General features: G+C 35.3%; 2 protein-coding genes and 1 long non-coding RNA gene across 4 annotated transcripts in view; 2 read left to right on the top strand and 1 right to left on the bottom strand.

Annotated features, from left to right (window-relative positions):
- The window catches only part of LOC138935374 (ras-responsive element-binding protein 1), a 100429-nt gene extending 83692 nt beyond the window's left edge, over nucleotides 1-16737 (bottom strand). The window contains exons 1-2 of the mRNA XM_070299869.1: nucleotides 16285-16737; nucleotides 13590-13725 (exon numbers count right to left, since the gene is read on the bottom strand). The gene's annotated coding sequence lies outside the window, so the exon portion shown is untranslated. The remainder of the gene's footprint in view (nucleotides 1-13589; nucleotides 13726-16284) is intronic.
- LOC138935389 (uncharacterized) lies at nucleotides 9258-15922 on the top strand. Of its 2 annotated transcripts, none has more exons than XR_011447243.1 (6): nucleotides 9258-9379; nucleotides 10205-10383; nucleotides 13597-13849; nucleotides 14375-14526; nucleotides 14805-15266; nucleotides 15656-15922. It is a non-coding gene; the product is annotated as an uncharacterized lncRNA (long non-coding RNA). The 2 variants fall into 2 exon arrangements; XR_011447242.1 differs by having other exon boundaries at nucleotides 14325-14526.
- Nucleotides 16738-17365: 628 nt separating the features above from the next.
- L(1)g0007 (ATP-dependent RNA helicase l(1)G0007) lies at nucleotides 17366-21844 on the top strand. Its single transcript, XM_070299857.1, has 4 exons — nucleotides 17366-17443; nucleotides 17804-19428; nucleotides 19523-19666; nucleotides 19752-21844. The coding sequence occupies exons 2-4, from the start codon at nucleotides 17851-17853 to the stop codon at nucleotides 21420-21422; spliced, it is 3393 nt and encodes a 1130-aa protein (XP_070155958.1). The 5' UTR covers nucleotides 17366-17443; nucleotides 17804-17850; the 3' UTR covers nucleotides 21423-21844.
- The last annotated feature ends 118 nt before the right edge of the window (nucleotides 21845-21962 follow it).

Below are 21962 nucleotides of genomic sequence, written 5' to 3'. Positions count from 1 at the left end.
ATTCATAGGATTGATATTTTTAAAGTGTTAAAGATAGTAATAATTTGCTCTAACAAGATGATTTTATTGCTCAATCGACTCGAAGACTCTTTTATACAGTTATTTAAATTCAAGATTTTTATGATCAAATGATATATTTAATATCGTTCTAATTTCTGTACGTTATTTAAAATATAAATATATTTTGTTTAAATAATATTGTATATTATTATCGAAATAGATAGAAACAGTCCTATTTTTCACAAACCACGGAAATATAGCCTCAGAAAGTAAAAGAAAGTAAAAAAAATCAGTTTTGTCCTTTTGCAAAATGGCATAAATATAAACGCAATAATAATGCATTTTACAGATACAATTGCTATACTTTGGTCAGAAACTTTACGCGGATCCCCTCGACTACTTTACAACAGCGGTAGATTATGTACCCGCGGGCGAGTCGATTCTTCTCTTTCTGCTCTGTGTACATCCGCACCTCGAGTTCGTTCCTCACCTGCACTCACCTGTCTTCCGCTCACTTTCCTTACCCTACGTGGACAGCGCTCTACTTTTGTTGCGTTTAAACGATGCGACTCGCGCAATGCCATATATACACGAGAATTTTCACGTTGTTTTCGGTCAGAAATATAACTTGGATACAGTCCCGTTAAAAGATTATTTCTATCAATTCTCCTCCGCGTTCCGCGTCTCGTATCTCGCCCGATATTTTAGTTAATGAAATAAATATGCGATGATTTTTGTTTATCAAGATGACAAGATGACAAGACGATAAAATTGTAACAGTACTGCGCATAGACATGTGCGTGATATTTCGGGCCTCGGATGCGAAGATTTTTATATGAAGAAATATATCAAAGATCAAAGAATCTTTCTTTTTCTTTCTCTCTAATTATTCAAACCAAATTTTATATATCGGTTTAATGAATGCACACGTGACTCCATCGTGGAGATCGTTGAACCCAAGGAGGCGCTGACAGGACAGAGAATCCCCCCCTCTCCCCCACATCACAAAAGAGTGCCGAATATACAGGGTGCTCAAACAAAGCTCTCTCTTTCTCTCTCTCTCTCTCTATATATATATATATATATCAGTAGTAAAGCTACATTCTTGGAAAAATTTCAAGAGTTTTAACTTAACTCCTTAATGCTGATATAAGTATATAAGAAGTTTTTTATAATCTAAAATATATATTTTGAATGTTAACAAAAGAGCATTCTGATATTATGAGAATTTTCGCAAAAATTTCAACAGAGAATTTTCACGACACATAGATTTTTTTAGTCTCTAAAAATATATTTCTACCGATCGCACGATCATCCATATCGAGAATATCCTTAAATACTGTGCGCGCAGCGAGAGCAGCGTGGAATATTCTACAATCCTTGCATTTCCAAGTTTTCCGCGATACACTCATGCTCAGCCGCTAATGAGGGAAATTGATCAAGATGAAGTTTCTCACGCATCCGGGGGAGCTTTTCTTGTAAATATCTTTCGCATTTCTCATTACATCCAAAGGCAGTGTGCCGGGCGTGTCGGCGTCGCACGCACACGTAAATGCCTATATTCTTTCACGGTTACTCGTGCCAACGATATGCGCGGTATTCTTATCGCACCGAAACCGTCTATCCGTCTATCCATTAGACACAGACGATATAAGAATAATGAAAATGAAAAACGATCATTAATGCCGGATTTTTTTATATATAACTATTCCAACAATTTTTACATATATTCTCTAATTAAAAGTGCGATCAGAGAATGAGATATGGAAAAAAAAAAAAATGGAAAAGATTTTTAACTCTATAAGAAAAGGAATCTAAGAGTTCTAAGAAATCTTTTGATTATTAAATTAAATATTTTTTAAAAATTTAGAGTCATTCTGCACCTGAAGCATTAATGCATACGATGCTCTTGCAAACTCTTTCGAGCCGTTTATTCTGATACGTCGAATGTCACGTTCGCTTACGAATGAAGTAGCGAAGATTCGATGATTCTGATTTGTCAACTAAATTTCGCGCAACGCGATCTGCTACATTTGCTTTACGGCATTGTAATTATAATCCGAGAAAGCTTCCTCGAATTCTCATACAGAATGGCCACTTGCTTCTCGAGAAATGAATCTCGCGGATGAAATGCTAGCAAAACGTAACAACTTTATCTGTATTTGTCACATATTTACGTTCTGTGTGTTAATCTATTAAAAATGTAAAATTATTAATAAAGAAACAATTAGTAACAAAGCTATTCCCATGCGATAAACTTGTAAACATAATTCATAATGCAATCGACTGACTTTCAAAATAATATTATTCTCAAGTGGACTTTGAAAATAAAACATAATTTTTAATTTAATGCTCCATTTTAATAATTAGAAGAATTAGAATATTATATGTATATTAAAAGAAAAAAAAAAAAAAGAAAAATGCACGTGTACCTATGTATTTACGAGATATATTATCTGAAATATTTCTGGGTTTTTGATTACATTGTACAAGCGATTCTTGCGATATTTATAACTTCACAAAAAATGCTTAGCTCGCTAACACCTGCAATTTCATAATGAGGTTAAAAACAGGCTACGCAGAAGATGGTACGCATTTTCATTTGAAACCAAATCCGAATTGTTTAAGCCAACAATGACTAATTTATAATATAATATATTTTTAAATATTGACAAAAAAATATGTAAAAAGAAGAACGATACAATAACAACATATAATAAAAATTATTTTTAATAATATTTGTCAATTTCTATCTCTTGGAATCATATTGTCGAGATACTCTGGTCAGATTTTTAAATTATAAATTAAATTTTATATATATATATATAACTTTAAAAGAAAGATGTGTGGTTGAAGAGACCGTTAAATTACAAGCTTGATCGCACGGCTGGCTGGAGCATGAATCAACGACATTAGTCATGAAATTAACATGTATATATGTATATTCGATCGTTTAAAAGCCCAATAGAAGATCGAGTGAATACATAATGCGGAGAGTGACCCTTGATTTACTGATCTTTCACCTATCCCGGCCAGGTGTAAATTATTCATTAGACTCTTCCAAAATTAATCGGTGGATTTATCGGGATGTTGACTCTACCGTCTTTTTCGTTCGAGAGAGAGAGGTACAAGTTAACACGCAAATTGTATATAATAGTGTTATAAAACGCAGGAAGTTTTGTGTCACACGTTTTATCGCGTAATCTCGCACAAGGTTGCAACGACGGATCCTACAGTCTCGATAATTTGGCAAGGAATTTTGTCGAGGAGACGGTGATCGTACGCGAATAAATACGCAGATGCTTACATCGCCTCCAGATGTATCCGTGTACGTCGTGATACGCGCGCATTACGCGCATACACGCGCACGCCGTGTGTGGGTCCACCTGAGTGAGCGGACGAGTGAGTGAGCACGGAGGAGAAGAGGTGTCTCACATGGGTGCCTCTGTTCCCTGCAACACGAGTCCCACAGATGGGGGAGACATCCGGGCAGCTGACGTTCAAATGAAACTGACTGACTGACTTCGGCTTAACCGACTCCACATCCTCCTTCGATTAAGGAGAACTACGTCCGGAGAGCCTGGAGAACCTCCCGAACGGGGGGATTTGCGCGCCATCAAATTATTTGTCGATAGATGCTCGGACTAGAACCGCTCGCCGCCTTAAGTATTCGCCGTGCTTGTGTATCGTGGGAAGAAGAATGTTTTTATGGTCTTTGTTCGCGGCTCTTTCGTATTCCGAGATTCTGTCGTACACTTTAGTAATCTGTCAAAGCGCGCATGTCAAACATTTATTTCATCTATGTAACTATAAGAATCGATTAGATAATTACGTCAAATCTTGCCTACGTCTTGGGCGCAATACTAGCTTTTATCTTTATCAAATTACAATGTCAAGTAACGTTTTTAAAATCCGTTCTTAATTTCTTCATTATTTTATTTTATATATAGTAAGTGCGTGAATAGAAATATATGTAAAAGAGAGTTTGCCTTTTTGGGGATTTTTTTATTAATAAAAGTTGATAAGAGAATCAGTTAGAAATTAATATCATAAATTTTATTTTCATTTTGTATATAATATTTGTAAATTTTTTTCCATATATATATATATATATATTTATTTGTGATAGATATTTAATTTTATCTTTCAAGTCAAATCTTCTTACATATTTTTTAAAGACCAAAACTCAATTGCCTTCGAGCAATCGTGAGCACGTGATAATCGAGTTGCTGAATAACGAAAGATCATCTTGCATCTATATTTTCCCTGACACTGGAAATACGAGCGAATGTTTGTAATACGACCGATGCTCCACAGTTTCACAGGTTGGCACTTGTGAGCTTGCTATGATTTGATTAATTAAAAACAAGATATGTCAAATATAAAATTTGTTTGATAAAAAGAATTTGCGCATGCATCCGTGCGATTTTCATTGGGATGTCTAGCCTACAATTCAGTCGTAATTGAACTCGAGTTGTCGAGTAAAACATTTATATACATCCAGATATATGGCGCAAGTACATATGTATAATTTCCTCAACGTAAATTAATTGCAAAACTTTATCGAGGAAATCAATAATCCTCTACGATTACATCTCGATCTACCCGGTTGCTAAACTTGTAATCAAAACGTTTTATCGTAATAACATCCTTGTTAAGTGAAGTTTTATTGCCATGTAATAAGTTGCAATTAGTAATACGGCCGGCACGAAAAATTACTCGGGTTAAGCTTCCTCGCGTCGCGAAAACGCGCTAGTTATAGGATTTATCCGCTAAAATTGCGTGGCATATACAGCCGCACACGAGCACGCAATACCCTGCTTTCAGGAAATCTACCTATCAGAAGGAAGATATCAATGAGGCATACACGAGTCACAACTGTGTACCGTCTTAATATCGTCGCGCGCATGATCGTCTGTAATTCGTGTAAACTGATACGCGCGAGTTGAAGCGCCGACCGAAAGCCGTTCTTCTTATTACGCATCAGATTTTGCTTGTATAGATGTTCGTGAATCGCATTCGCATTCGCGAATAATTGCGTCTCGAATGAAAGCCGATAAGAACACGGGAATATCACGTCGCGAAGGATCTGCGTGTGATATAATGTGTATATCTCTTTGAAAAGAGTCTTTATATTTTCTTGTCGTTAATTGTCTTTTATATAATTTAATATGTATTTCTTTCTCCTCTTTGCTCTTTATATTTAAATTAATAAAAAATTAAATATCTGTCATATACATATATGTATGAGAAGAGAGAAATATTTATAAATATATATAAAAATACAAATCTTAATATATTAATCTTACTTATTCTTATCAACATTTATCTTCGTTTCTAGAAGACCGGCAATCGCAATTAATTTTGAAATGTTCTCTCTTGCCCCTATCGAAAGGAACACTCGTCGCTCGAGCAGGATACCGTAGGGCACGACACGGCCAGAGATGGTGCGCGCCATTTGTACGAGGGGAGGACAGAGGAAGTAGAGAAAAAAGAGAGATAGTGTACCCAAGAGACGGGGAGTAGTCCGCCGAAAGTGAGAAAGAGAGAGTGATAGTGAGGGAGGTACAGAGCAAGAAGGAAAAGATGATAGTGTGGGGGCCAGACGTAGAGAGGGAGAGATCCGTGAGACTCGCGTGAGGGCGAGCGAGATCGAGAGAGCGAGCGAGAGACAAAAGGGAGGGAACGGATAAGAGGAAGCGTGGGCACTCAGGTGTGACCCTCCCGCGGGTTCTCCTGCGTCTCTCCTTGCCAGCAGCAACAGATACGCGGACCTTGGTCTCTCCCCGCGCGCGTCCGGAAGTGCTCTTTATCTCTGTCGGTCTGTGTCCCCTTCGCCCGTATGTGCGCACACGCGCGCGCACACATTCGTCTACCTCTCCGACACGCGCACACGCGCACACGTGTAGTAACGTATAACTCACGAAATCGCTGAACCACTGTCGCTCCTTATTCTCTCGTGAGATCTTTAACAATCTCTCTTGTTTTAATGAATTTTCCGTAATTATATATACTTTTCATTCGCGAGAGAAATCATTTTAACTCATGACAGAACAATCTTAATTCTACAAATGTAGTTACTAATGTAGACTTTAAGAGTTTAATCGCGAAACATTAATCGCATTTTTCATTGCAGAGCTTTTTCTTAGCAATACGTTTGGCTTCTTTGCAATCTCTCTCTCTCTCTCTCTCTCTCTCTCTTCGTTTGTTAGACTAAAAGAAAGTAGCACGCGGAAAACATCTTTTTATATTTTTATTATGAATTTTAACTTTTGACGGAATTATATGTAATTTGCATGATTTAATAATTTCTATGAATTCGCACGAATATAATAAAAATATACATGATTACTTGGACATAAACAATAGTTTTAAAAAATAACAAAGTAATAATTGAGCTTTTTTATATACATTATATGTTTAATAAAAATAATTGTTAAATATAATAGCAGCAATTAAAATACTTTAGCAAAATATCAATATAATTTGATACAAAAATCTCTCCGTCAGACATTTTCGCCAATATATTTAAGTAATTAAAAAAAATTTATGTTTATATACATATATATAAGTATTTAAATTTTTATGCTTAATTGTAAGACTCGGTGTCCCTACTCCACATTATCCAAAAAATTACGAGTACTTTCCGTCTCCTAGTGATGTCAGATAAACAACGCGCCACCCCTCGCTTCGTATCCCGGACGTCGACTCAACGAAATTTCCTTGTGTATGCGGACAATCGACGCGACGGTTAACAACGAATGTGCGTAGCAGGTGGTGCGTATATGCCAATATGCCGAGATATTATACGGTATACATGACACGGATGTCTATATCTAATCATAAACGACTTTGCAATATTTAGTAAAAAAAAAAATAAATAAATAAATAAATAGAAAACACACCTATTAAAATTAATAAAAAAAGCTTATAACTTTCATCGAAATATTTTTATGAATATTGAATTAGCATATGTGTATTCTTTCACAAAAATAGATATTCGAAAAAATTATTCAAAAATCTAAATGTAATGATAGATGAAAACATTTTAAGATAAACAATATATGTTTATGCAGAGAGAGAGAGAGAGAGAGAGAAAATATTTAGAGAAATAATTATAAACAATAAAAAATTCTGGTATTTATAAAAGTGCCCGTAAAAATGTAAAGCCAATGGGATAAGAGAAGAAACAATATTAAAAATCTAATATGAGCATATATCGATAAACGAAAAGCAGGGACAATATAATCGTGATCCGTGAACAAGAGAGAACGCAATAGTAATATTCATGCAGTTTTAAGAAACTTCCGCTCGTTTCGTTTCATGTACAAACAATAAAATACGAACGTAAGAGAGAGAGAGAGATTGTATCAATTTTTTTTATAGACCTCCTTTGTAAAGCATATGACGAAAAGAACGTATCACGAGAGCGAAATAAATGGTACGGCGCGGTTGCTTCTTCGGTCAGTCTTAATCGGATGAAAAGATCAACATGTTGGACAAGCTCCTCGGCTTTGCTAGCCTCTGGTCATGTAACATACAATAACGCATAATACAAAGCATCTAATTTAATTGTTTATAATCATAATTACTTACGCATGGAAGAAGTCGAATGCTAGTAAAAATCTAGCATAGGATCAAATCTTAGATAGGGTTTTTTTTTTTCATCGATTCTTTAATTCTCTTTACAATACGATGATTTATGATATACAATTCCGCGCATATATTTTCTCAAATAATACAAAACACAAAAAAAATATATAAAATTTACAAGTTATATTTTTGAAATCTTTGTAATACAGTAGAAGAAATAAAAGGATACGTGATTATTATATCGCGTATCTCCCTGTTAATAATGCCGGGTTAATAGTTAATTTGATGAAAATTTTCTATAGGATAATGAAAAAAATATACGCCAATATAATTATTCACTTTCACAATAATTTAACTTCTAAAAAAAAAAAACGACATATAAAATGATTGGCATAAGATATCACGATATATACTTCTCATGTGTCTGTGTAATGCATCTCGCCGCGTATATAATATTAAAATAAGGTAAACTGTTAAATCGTTACATTCTTTCTCGGTAAGCCACGATTACATCTCCAGCGTTACCATGACCGGGGAACCACGAGGGGCGGATCGCGCGCGTAAGAGACGAGGGGACTAAAATAATTACGGGAAACCGAGGTTTAGAGAGCACCGAAGAGGAAAGGAGGAGAGAAGAGACGCAAGAGAAGAACGAGGAGAGACAGAGGAGAGACAGAAGAGATGTCGGAGAGAAGCAATGCTAATTCCCGAGTCGGAGAGTGAGTCGGGAGCCTCCGAGAGGTTTCTCACCTTCTACGGTTTCCCTCCTCCAGCCGACGCGAGGGTCACTCGCCCATTGGGGATGACTCTACTTCGCACAACGATTAATCCGTCGAGTTCAGCGCGATCACAATTAATTTTTTGGCTTAATAACATTATATTTCTTTATTTATTAAAAAAAGAGAAATTATATTGTTTTTTATAGCGTTTTTAAATTACGTAAATATAATTTCTTTATATATATATATATATATATATATATATATATATATATATGTATAGTATTAATTTAAGTTAATTTACATAAATAAAATAAAATTATTTGTCTTAATTGTCATTCAATTAATAACAAGATAAGAGTGTGCAATATTATAAAATTACAATTTTAATATTATTTATCTCCAATACGTTTACATATTAATCTATAAATCTATAAGTATAGATTTATATTATAGATTAATTGCGCATACATATTTAATTTAATATAAATAAAAACATGTGATACACAATTTGAATATCAGTTGTTTTTAAAGTTTGCTTAATCCATCAAGAATGATTTATATGATTGATCGATTATATAGTTGATATAATTATTCTCGAGTGTAACCAGCCAAAACACACATGCACACTTGCGTGCATACATCGACAAATACTTGTCAAGATCATAAAAATCATGTGACACCTAGCGGATATCACATAAAATACTTTGATGATAACCAAAATATTATTAAAATTTTCGATGTAAATTTTTGCATAATTTTTATAAATTGGTTTTTCGAAAAATTCTTCGTCTCTTGCTATGCCTATATTATTCACTTTAGATAAAATTTTTACACACGCATACATATATAGAGAGACATATCATCTTTACGATGATACATTTATAAATCGATGATAAGATTAATACAATAATATCGAGAATCTGTTTTTTTCCAGGTTTGTCATTTAACGAACGGTTACGATCGCAATGCGAGAAATGCTACATTCATCTATTCTGACGAAGCAGAACGACCGTTACATCGTAAAGCTCATCGCACACAGATTTACATAAGTGCATAAACACACGGTATATATAAGTGTCTCGCGACTAATGAAATACTCAAAATAAATTCTGCGCAACAATATGTCGAGCTTACGTTAGACGTTTCATTGGACAAGGCGTTTATGTATTACACGTGCATACTGTTATGTCAATTTGTGCGCGAACAACAGTCTTGAGTTCTGTCAGCCAACTTCTCTTCTGCATCGACGATCAAAGAGAGAAAACCACGCTTGAGCGTCTCTAATATGCCCCATGTTCGCGATCGTTCGGAAAGTTGTTGCGTATTTCTCGATAAAAGCACTTCCCGAACGCTCGAGTGAAACGTACTCATTTAGAACGGATTGCACCGGTCGTCAATTAGCGCTAATCGCGGTTAAATTTCCCTATATGCATGTAATGCGTATAACTAGGTCCATGATCTGACGCTGGGAATAAATAATAGTTAAATCAGAGAGTGACTAATGTTGAAAGATGACGAATCTATAGATCTGAAATCTCTCTTTCTCTCTAAATTTTTAATTTTAATTTCTGGATCATCTGTTTTCTTCACGCTATATTTTCATAATTTTCTTTTTTACATTGTATTCGTAAAAAATAAATATTTCGCGATGGAACAAAATTATAATATATATCTAACTATGCGTATATGAAAATTGTTACAACTAATATTATAATAATTTATTAAAAGAGAGCGCGAGTGTGATATAACGACATATGATATTTATTTTTGTATATATTTTATGGATATAAAGATACCGATATCGCGCACAGAAACGATTTATCTTGAAATAATTATTCAAAGATTTCTCGAAATTGTAGAAGATGATTTTGACGGATCATAATTTACAGATGCTGTCCATCTGTGATTGACGGAAATTATCAATACCGTAATGTTCGGGTACTAGCCGGAAGTAAGATCCACGCGTATCGTGCATCGCAAAATCGTCGAAGAGAAGGGGAAAGGAGACAAGGGACGGCTTTATACTTTCCTAGCAAGCGATTCGATAAATTGATCACGTAAAAGAAACGTATATACGCAACAGTTTTTTGCATATTCATGCACAGGCATTAGTTTAAACGAATGCATTGACAAAGTCTCTAGTTTGACCCATTTTGTATGTCAGCATCACGTTGAGAAGCGAAAGATACAATTTCCCTCGATTATCATGAAAAACTCCGTTTATCGAAACAACTAATACAAATATTATTAAAATAAATCTTAATTATATATAATTAAATTCATTTTTTTCTCGGCTAATTAAAACAATTTAATTAAATTTATGAAAAACAGATATTGTGTGAGGACTTCTTTCGAATTATATCTCGTAAACTATAGCATTTAATTAAATCGATTATTGTAGATAGAACAGGAATCAATTTTTCTACGAAAATGATCTCTATTGTAGGAATCGTATAATTAGATTGTAAATGAATCATGAATCCGTGCAGAAAGTTTCTTAATCAGATTAGATAATAATTTCGATAAATATCACACATAATGACATAGAATTGCAAAATTTTGTTTTTTATACTTGAAGAAATATTTCTTATCACATATATCCATTCCGAATGACCGATACTTTTTCTCTCTCTCTCTCTCTCTCTCTCTCTCTCTTTCTCTTTTTAGCTAAGTGTAATTCTGGACCTATTAGAAGTACGAAGCATTTTCTTCACTACCTTCGCGAGCGACGATCTCCCTTTCTCTCTGTAAATGAGAAAGCTCAATAAAGTACCGGGTGGCGATCACGATCTCACCGCATCTAAAATCACCCGGCGGTCCTCGTGATTGTATTAATTCACTTGACAGAATACAGAATACGGGACGCAGGGTGTATACAGATGCCCCGTGGGTTCGCGCGTGGATGTATTGTCTTCTCGGCTCCTTTCTCGCATTAGCATAAGAATTCAGCGTGTGCCTGATGCGCCTATCAATCGGCCCCCCTCAGTGAATCAAGACTTAAATCTTGCACCATGATCAACCACGGGAGTCCGAATGTCGAAACGTCGTCATCATCGATCGAGAAATCTGAAACGCGTTGATCCGTAAAAACACTTCGGTCTCAAATAATCCGGACGTATTTAGAAAGAAAACAGCAACGCGATATTGTGATAAGAAGGACTGTTGGAGTTTCACGAGAGCGCATATTGTTTAATGAAAATATCAATAATTATGTCGCGATGAGAATTTTTATAAATCGCACACATTAATGAGAATTTAAACAGTCCAGATGAGATTAACGGAGAGAAGAATAAACAATAAATAATTAAATATTTTCTAAATAATAAATAATTAAATATTTTCTAATTTTGAAGATCTAACGTATTACACGTAAATATATATCTCATAAAAGCAGATTAGATGGAATATAAACTGTGATGATTAAATCTTTCAAAACACAATATGATAATTCAAACCTCTTAAAACACCCACGTGTGTAGCCATGCTTTTACCTAAATTTGTACGTGCTTAAGAATCGAGAAGACTGAATTGTTTCGGCGCGAATGCGCAGCGCAAAGTCGAAGTGAGGAACGAAAGGATCGACGATCCAGTGGTGGCTCCAGTCCCAAGAACAGAAATTGTTACGTGCTCGCTCCGGCAGCGTGATCCGAATGCTCATGCGAGCGGCGATCGGCCGCGGTCATCCAGAGCCGAGAGGAGAGACTCACGAGAGTCCCGTAGCGTTACTCAAGCGCGGAGAAGCTTTCTTCGATGGGCACACACGCATACACGTACGTATGTATATAGTACCGTAGCTGCGCGGTGAATAGACGGAGAGAAATCTCGATAAAAAAAAATTTTATTTTTTTATCACGTCTATTGTGTAAATTAATAATGATATAATAATATAAAAATATAACTAAAAAATTTTTATGAATATATAAAAATAATAGAACAAAAATATATATATATAATATTGTATAAATAACAGAAAAAAATATTAGAAAAAAAAACTAATAATTTATCGCTTATACTCTCGTTTTCATATTACATTTAAAGTTTCGTCAAGTTATCATAATACTATATTACGGAGATTTTAAAGATACTGTTTGAACTCTTTATTTTCACGGAAAGTTTTGAGATCGAGAAAAAGAAGTGGGCGCAAAAGTGATAGCCACGTGGCTGCGCACGTCAAAAAGCGATTGTCCGTCCACGCGGAAGCAGAGAGCTCACGGCTCTGCATCTATCCCTCGATCGCCTCTCACTCGCAGGACACGTACTCGTCGTGTCCCCGTACACGTCCTCGCGTGTCGTAGGCTCTGTGCGTGTACGCGCTATGTATCGCCGATACGCGCGCGCGCGTATAGGTACGCATTGTCCGCATAGGCTCGCGATGCCGAAACGGCCGACCGGGATGTCAGACGGGAATCTGCGCGACGGTATCGAGGGCAGCTCCCGCGAGGAATTTAAAGAGCAGATCGATCGTAATCTCCTAGACACGCCCCAGGTCTTCTCGTACGCGTCCGCTTTCGATCACGATTTCTCGGAGCTTATTCTTGAATTATTTTGAGAAAGAGAGAGAACAATATTATAGGTAGAATATAAAATTATATACATATCCATAAGATTGGAACGCGATTAGAAAGATTATGTAATTCACCGTCTTTCCTCGAGATTTTCTGATTTCGGTGAATAAGTTAATGTATTTTATCCGAGTATTGTCTTACTTTCTTCAATTAGTATTTAAAAGAGGAATTGATTAATATTCTATAATCTAAAATCACAAAATAAGTGAAAAGGTAATCAAGATCAATTATTTTAAAAAAATATAATAATATTTATATATAATTTTTTTGCGCTTATTTTCATTTATTTAAAAAATTAATCAAATATAATAAAACTAAGAAAAAAATCTATTTTCATCGATAAAAATCTTTAACTTTAGTTTTTTTTTTTTTTTTTAATATATATTTTGCCATAACTTTCCAAGATCTTTCGATATATTTAATACATCGAAAAAAAAAGTGCAGTAAAGATATTCTTCCGCATATCATAAAACAAAGAATCAAATAAATGATATATAAGTTATATATATCGATCATTGATCATTGCTTTATCCTGTGTTCTATTTAATTTAACGCTAATAAGTTTGTTGGCGAAGCAATCAACAGTTTCGTTAAACAATGTTTTGATAAAAGAAGTTTCATCACACTATCTATCATAGAGTGTTATTCACGCTGAAATTCGACAGTATCCTCTCGCTTTATGACTGGGTCTTTAATGCGTTATACTCACCAAACAGGTAGATGCTTTTACGAATGCGACTGGCATTGTCCGTGGATGATACCGCCGAATATGGATGGTAGCCGAAGATGATCGGGAGGGATGAGACTGCTTAGCAAATAAGGACGTGACGTAGCAGCGACTTGACCTATAAGGCAAACGGATTTGCTGTTAATAGTCAATATGCATTAGACAAACAATGAGCGGATCTTTGGGCCGCACACGATGCCAATCGTCTCTTCTCTGCAATGACGTTATAGAGATTTTGAGAGGTGAAGGTCATATTTATAACTACAAAAATACTATTAGAGACTGTTTGTGTTACTATTAGAGCAGTTATGTGTTTTACCTAGCAAATATCATGGTAAACATCAAGTAAGTCAAAATTAAATATCGATAAAACTTTTTTTTTTTTTTTTTTTTTTTTTCATTATTTTTGAGAAAGTGCGATAAATATGGTCGAAGCATGCGAATGAAGAAAATAAAAATATGAATATTTATACACATAAATCATATATAAAAATACGTGTATGATTATATAAATTTTATTCGATATATGATTTTCCTTGTTTTAGTAAATAAAAAAAAAAAGATAATATAATATTTCAGATAACCGCATAATATAATAAATAAATTAAAAAGAAAAATATACTTGAAAAGGGCAAAAAATAAAAATGTTCAAGTCGCTCTGAAGTTGAATAATTATCATTTATCCGTCTTTTATTCGCGTAATTAAATTTTTTTTAGACAAATTATGGATGACACACGTATATACAATGATATGTAACCAATTATAGCCGATGTCAAGCAGCCAATGAAATAATAACTAAGAAAATTTTTGGAAAAAATTTAACGGAGAAAATTCAAATTAATCATGATTCTCGACTCGGAAACATCGAGTTCCGATACAAAAATGAAGAATAGTGATCATAACATAAAAAATTCCAAGGTATATATTGATTTTAATTAAAATAAGTTCTCTTAATCGATCTTCTTAATTCAGGTGCTGGAATAATTATTTTTTCGAGACTTTTTATATTTCTATAATTGCTCTCTGTGTCTTTCTCTTGTGATAGAATATATTTTAATTATTACTACGAGATACAAAAATTAATTTTCGCACCTTTGAAACTTGAACAATTAATTAATTGAACAATTAATACTTGAACAATTAATTAACCCGATCGCTTATTATTTTGATGCATTTATTTTTTATACTTGTTTCAGACCAAGACATTATATTTGGGCATAATGTGTTTTGCAACTAACTGTTTAAGCTTGATCGCTTTTGAAGTTGGTTCATACGGCTCATTCCGTTCTGTTTCGAGACCCGCCGTCTTTAACAATTTATTACGCCGAAATTACAGTAATTAAAGCTATAGTCGTATATGATTAAACGACAGAGGGGGAAGGGGATACGATAACGTATAGAAAATGATTTCCTATTTAACACAGATGTGAGAATTAAAATAATGATGGTAGACATACTTGCGGCATTTGTATCAACAATAATGCTAACAATTGGTGATATGTATGGAATCCCGTATCTTTACTTGCCATGGCTTATCAATACTATCGAAGGAATAGTTCTTTATGAAGGACCAGCTCTTTTCGGATTAGCGTACAATGTGTTACCTAATGCGAGCATACCGGCAGGATTATTTATATTCATAACACTGCTTTTATACGGTAAAAATATTGAAAAATATACGATTGAAGTCAGAAAATTTTATTCATAAATATGGCAAAGAATTATTTAATTTAAATTTATAGTAATAATTTGTATAATAATATGAAAAATTTTTCATATCGAAATTTTCATATTTTTCTTTTAAGAATATAAATTAAAAATATAAATAATATAAATTTTACTATATATCAAGCATCTTTTTATGTGACATCGTATAGGCAAGAAATTTGCGTAAGATATCACATATTCTCTCAAATATTTACATTTGTTGTAATAGCATACATTTTTTTCATATTACATTATTAAATTTAAAAAAATTATTTACTAATTTAAACTTATAATGCACAATCAAATTGGACAATTATATAATTGAATTTTACTTTTTCAGTGGAAGAACTATATATCTGGAAAGATGTTTTCGTAAGTTTTAAACGTTGCTGGATAAATTATAATAAAAATAATAATTTAAATACAAAATCATCAAGGATAATGAATAAAGGATTATCCAATGAAAATAAAGAAAATCTTAACATATCTTCATTGAAAGATCATCAGAAAGTAAAAGCTATAAATAACAATTTATCGATTAAAAATCATTGTAGCAAAAGCCCGTTTACAGAAGCGACTGGTTAAATCAATAAATCGACGTATCATAAAAATCAATATGTATATAATATATTAATTTCGGCGTATATTTAATTAATTACAAACATTATAACAATTGTAAAGCCTAACTAGAAGTTTATGGACCGCTAGTATTATAGAAATATTATAATACTATATGCGATTAGATTTATATTGCTAAATTATTCAGCCAAATATAATTGCTTAGAGAGAGAGAGAGAGAGAGAGAAAGCGCGAGGAAAAGAGGGAGACAGAGAGAGAGAGAGAGAGAGAGAGAGAGAGAGAGAGAGAGAGATGAAATATAATTTGTTATGTACGCATATATAAATTTTCTACGCATGCGATAAAAATATTTCAGAGAAATAAAACTATAAAAAATTATATATTACATACCAGTTAATTGTTGCGATAATCGTTTGATAATGATTCGTTCGACACTCCCGATACCCGATTCACGATAATTCGATCAGCATCGAAATAACGATCAAGACATCGTTCCTATAATGATTTCAGGAATGCATCCGAGATATTCAATAAGAAAATTTGTTTCGCTCGTAAAATGGCAGATTGCCAAGATGTATAGAGACGCGCGCAAAGTCTTATATTGGATATCATCTTGAGAATCATTTGAAGAAGTATCTCAACAATTTCGAGATCGTTTGTTTCTCTCTCTCTCTCTCTCTCTCTCTCGCACACCGACACAAACGCGAGGCAACGTAAATGCAATATACTGAAGGACAATAATGTGAACGACGATCGCGGAGATCAATCAGGCACGAGGAGAGATATTGATTAATGACATTACGACGGGTCCGATATCGATTTCCTGATCTTTATCCGAGCGTACGATCAATTTTTTACGCGACGCGATCTCACTTCGCGATTCTGAATTCGACTGCGCGAATACAACGGTAACGCGCATGCGCATACCGTGTTTCTTTTTACCACTGTCGATATACGATCCGTTTAATGATCAACAGTGATAATATGCTCCAAAAACATTTACGTAGGCGTATCGAGTACGAAAATACAATGCTCGTTCGTACATACGACTTATTTTTAATGAGGATATAAGATGCGAAAAGAGTGAAAAAGTGTCGTCTTATTTTGAACTCGTTACGTCACGGCGCCGCAACATAGTTACATGCGCATTTGCGCATGCGCGCTTAAATTTTAAGGCCATAGAATAGAAAAAATATATAAAGACTGTAGAGTGAAACCAGGGTATCGATTTTGTAATTCAAGTGAGAATGAAAATTACAAAAATGAGCAAATTTACTTTTGGGTCAATGAAATTATAAATTTTCTAGTAAATTCATTCATTTTTATAACTTTTACCCTCATTTACAGAATCAATATCCAGATTAGCATCAAATACATGCGTCGGGATTGGTCAATATCCAATCTCAATGTAGCCTGAATATAAATCATAAACTTTTTCATCACTCGATTATTTTTTTCTATGGTGTCTCTAGTGGTTTATAGAGTGGCTCTGTAGTAAATCTTGATACTTGATTGTTGATTGTATATCATTTGTAGGTTATTTTGTCGTGTAAGAACTATTTTAAAATTATTTCGTGAAATCGTATTATATAAATATATCTTAGCAAATTTGTAAAATATTTAGTGCGTTTCAATTGATTGCTTTATGGTCCTATAATATAATGCTGTTTTTTTTCTGCGACGATTGTTGAAATCGTGATAAAATCCTTCACTAGTATCGTTGATGTATTTCTTTATATGAAAATACTTTAGATCTCAGTTAATGATTTTTTAAATATGAATTTTTTTTATTTAATAATCAAGTTTTAAATAAAATAATCTATTTATTATATATTCTCAATTCCATAATCTATCTAGCTAAATATATTCTATTATAATATCTAATATAATTTTATTATATTTATTTCAGGAGATAATAATATTCTACTGAAATTTAATTAAATATATTGACAAAGGATGTCAGATGACTCGAGCTTGTATAGATTAGATGGAACTGAAGAAAATCAAGCAGGAGGCTTGATCATTCGTAAGAAAGCTTCGGATCATACTTTTAAGAAGCCTTCTCTGTTAGGCCTCGAAAAGCTTGCAGAACGAAAAAGAAGAGAACAGTCGCAGGAACCTACTAGCTCAAAGTCTGACAGATATGAAGGAAAGGATAGGAGATATCGATCTTATGAAGAAGAAACTCCTACTCATACTGGTGGTGTCAACTCTGAAGCACAACGGAGATTAGAATCACGACTCAAACGTCAAAGATTAAATGTAGATGATAGAGGTTTTAGAAGTTCACACAGGAGTCGTGAGAGAGATAGAGATAGACGAAGAGACAGGGACAGGGAAAGTCGGGGTAGAGATAGTGTGAGGCAAACGCCTCTTAGATTCAAAGATGAACCTCAAACACCCAAATTCCGAACGAAAGATCCTACTTCTAAGAGTAATTGGGATGACGACGAAGATGAAGAACCGCGACGATCAAGCTGGGATCATCCAACACCAAATATTTATAATAAAGATGGTCGCGACAGCATCAGAAGCGAATTTACTCCTTCCTATAAGTACAACCCTTGGAACAAAGATTTTAAAAATTCTGGTGCCACTCCAATGGTAGATGGGGAAGAAAAGGAATTGTGGGAGGAAGAACAGCAAAGATTAGATAGAGAATGGTATGCATTGGATGATGGAGAGAACAATGCTTTTGCCAACGTGTCCGAAGAATACACGAGAAAGAAGGAAATGGAGCTGGAGGCTAGGAGACAGAAACGCCTTTCCGCACAACAACGACAGATAAATAAGGACAATGAATTGTGGGAGCGTAACCGTATGTTAACATCGGGAGTTGTGAGCTCGTTGGATCACGACGACGATCCCGATGACGAGGGTGAGGCGAGAGTTCACTTGCTGGTCCATAACGTGGTCCCGCCATTCCTGGATGGTCGGATCGTGTTCACGAAACAACCAGAACCAGTTGTACCTGTGCGCGATCCCACTTCTGACATGGCCCTGGTAGCGAGGAAAGGCTCAGCGCTGGTCAAGACATATCGCGAACAAAAGGAAAGGCGTAAAGCACAGAAAAAGCATTGGGAATTGGCTGGAACGCACATTGGCAACATTATGGGTGTACACGATCGACGTAAAGACGACAAGGAGCATGCGGGACAAGAAACGGATTTCAAAGCCGGACAGAAATATGCACGGCACATAGGAGCAGGAGAGGTAACGGGAGAAGCTAAACATAGATCGATTCAGCATCAAAGAAGAAGTCTCCCCGTATTCGCAGTACGCCAAGAATTGCTAAACGTTATCAGAGAGAATAGTGTCGTTATAATAGTAGGTGAAACAGGTAGCGGTAAGACGACTCAATTGACGCAATATCTTCATGAAGACGGCTACAGTCGTTATGGTATGATTGGTTGCACTCAGCCTCGAAGAGTTGCTGCTATGTCTGTTGCAAAAAGAGTTTCTGATGAAATGGCCACTGCTTTAGGCGACAAGGTCGGATATGCGATACGTTTTGAAGATTGTACTTCGAAGGATGTAAGTAACATGTATTCTAACATGTAAAATTTCTACACAAATTTGTTTCTACATTATAACTAATAATATTACATGACTGATCTTATTTTTACAGACGATCATCAAATATATGACTGACGGTATTCTACTGAGAGAAAGTTTAAGAGAAGGAGATTTGGATCGTTATAGTGTTGTTATAATGGACGAAGCTCATGAACGGTCTCTTTCCACCGATGTATTATTCGGTCTTCTTAGAGAGGTAACGCGCATTCATGTTTTTATTTTGTATTATCTAAATATTTTCTTCCCCAAAACAGTCTTTTTAACTTTAAAAATACTTACAGGTTGTCGCTAGACGGCATGACTTAAAATTAATAGTAACTTCCGCAACGATGGATTGTAGCAAGTTTTCCGCTTTCTTCGGTAACGCGGCAACATTTCAAATACCTGGACGTACATTTCCCGTCGAGGTGCTGCATGCGAAAAATCCGGTGGAGGATTATGTAGATGCGGCTGTTAAGCAAGTAATGCAGATTCATTTGCAGCCTAAGAGCGGCGACGTACTGGTTTTCATGCCTGGTCAGGAGGACATTGAAGTTACTTGCGAAGTTTTGAAGGAACGTTTAGCTGAAATAGAATCAGCACCTTCTCTCTCCATATTGCCCATTTATTCCCAATTGCCGTCGGATCTGCAGGCAAAGATCTTCCAAAAGTCTGAAGATGGTCTTCGCAAATGCGTTGTGGCAACTAATATAGCAGAAACATCGCTGACCGTCGACGGAATTGTTTTTGTTGTCGATTCTGGATACTGTAAACTGAAGGTGTACAATCCTCGAATAGGTATGGACGCTCTGCAAGTATATCCTGTATCGAGAGCCAACGCCGACCAACGGCAAGGGAGAGCTGGTCGTACCGGTCCTGGTCAGTGCTACAGATTGTATACGCGGAGACAATATTTGGATGAATTATTATTAACTGGAGTTCCCGAGATACAACGTACGAATTTAGCTAATACGGTGCTTCTGCTGAAATCATTGGGAGTACAAGATCTATTGGCATTCCATTTCATGGATCCGCCGCCACAAGATAATATACTGAACTCGTTATATCAGTTGTGGATTTTGGGCGCTCTCGATCACACTGGACGCCTTACCGCTCTCGGCCGGCAAATGGCCGAGTTTCCTTTGGATCCGCCACAATGCCAGATGCTCATAGTCGCCTCACAACTCAATTGCACCGCGGATATCCTCATTATCGTCTCCATGCTGTCAGTTCCATCAATTTTCTATCGACCTAAGGGACGCGAAGAAGATTCGGATTCGGCGCGTGAAAAATTTCAAGTACCGGAATCAGATCACCTAACATATTTAAACGTATACAATCAATGGAAGGCAAATGGTTATTCAAGTTCCTGGTGTAACGATCACTTTATACACGCGAAGGCGATGCGCAAGGTGCGAGAGGTACGGTCACAGCTCGAGGAGATTCTGAAACAACAAAAAATGGATGTCGTCAGTTGCGGTACCGATTGGGATATCGTGCGAAAATGCATCTGCTCCGCCTATTTTCATCAAGCAGCACGTTTGAAGGGTATCGGCGAATACGTCAACTGTCGTACCGGAATGCCGTGCCATCTTCATCCCACCTCTGCGCTATTCGGCATGGGCTTTACGCCCGATTACGTCGTATACCATGAGCTCGTGATGACCGCCAAGGAATATATGCAATGCGTCACCGCGGTAGATGGTCACTGGCTGGCCGAATTGGGCCCCATGTTCTTCAGTGTGAAGGAGACTGGTCGGAGTGGTCGCGCGAAACGACGGCAAGCGATGCAGCACCTTCACGAGATGGAGCATCAAATGAAAGAGGCCGAAGAGGAGATGAAGGCACGTGCTCAGGAGCAACTCGAACGCGAACAGGCGTCGGTTCGGAAGAAGGAAATATTAACGCCTGGCATTAGGGAACCGGGTACCCCCGTTCCCTATCGCAACACTCCCGGAAGATTAGGATTGTAATTAGTTTTTCTATGTATAATGTTTTGACACGAGTGTTGTTGCAAATATCTCATTATCTGCCAAAAGAAAAGCATACAACATATATATATATATATATATTTAACAGGCATTTTTTTTCTCTATAACGCGGTTCCGTAATACAGAAACTGCATAATTAACAGTTAAACTTGTACATAACCATATATAATTAAAATCATAGGAAAAAAACGGCGATATAATCCAACAATTCATCACTATGGTGCGCTCTTCTAGCATGTAGCATTAGTGATATAATTCTTGATTTTAATCTCCTCTTTATTAGATTTCCATACTTTGCTTGCAACGTGGAAACTACTTATCTATAATGTATGATTACATTACAGTGATTACTTTCCAATTTAGATAACAATATATTTCCTGATTAAATACAGAATAGATAAATATACATGTATGACAATTAAAAAGTTCTTTAAATAATAATTATTGTATAGAGCACTATGTATAAAATATTAATGTTGAATGTGATATTTATAAGATTTTTTTGTAAATAAAGCCTTTTAT

The sequence above is a fragment of the Polyergus mexicanus genome, unplaced genomic scaffold, assembly GCF_030449975.1.
Source record: "Polyergus mexicanus isolate NDT 795.1 unplaced genomic scaffold, iyPolMexi1.0 SCAF_1, whole genome shotgun sequence".
Lineage (NCBI taxonomy): Eukaryota > Metazoa > Arthropoda > Insecta > Hymenoptera > Formicidae > Polyergus > Polyergus mexicanus.
This window is presented reverse-complemented; position numbering and strand designations above follow the sequence as displayed.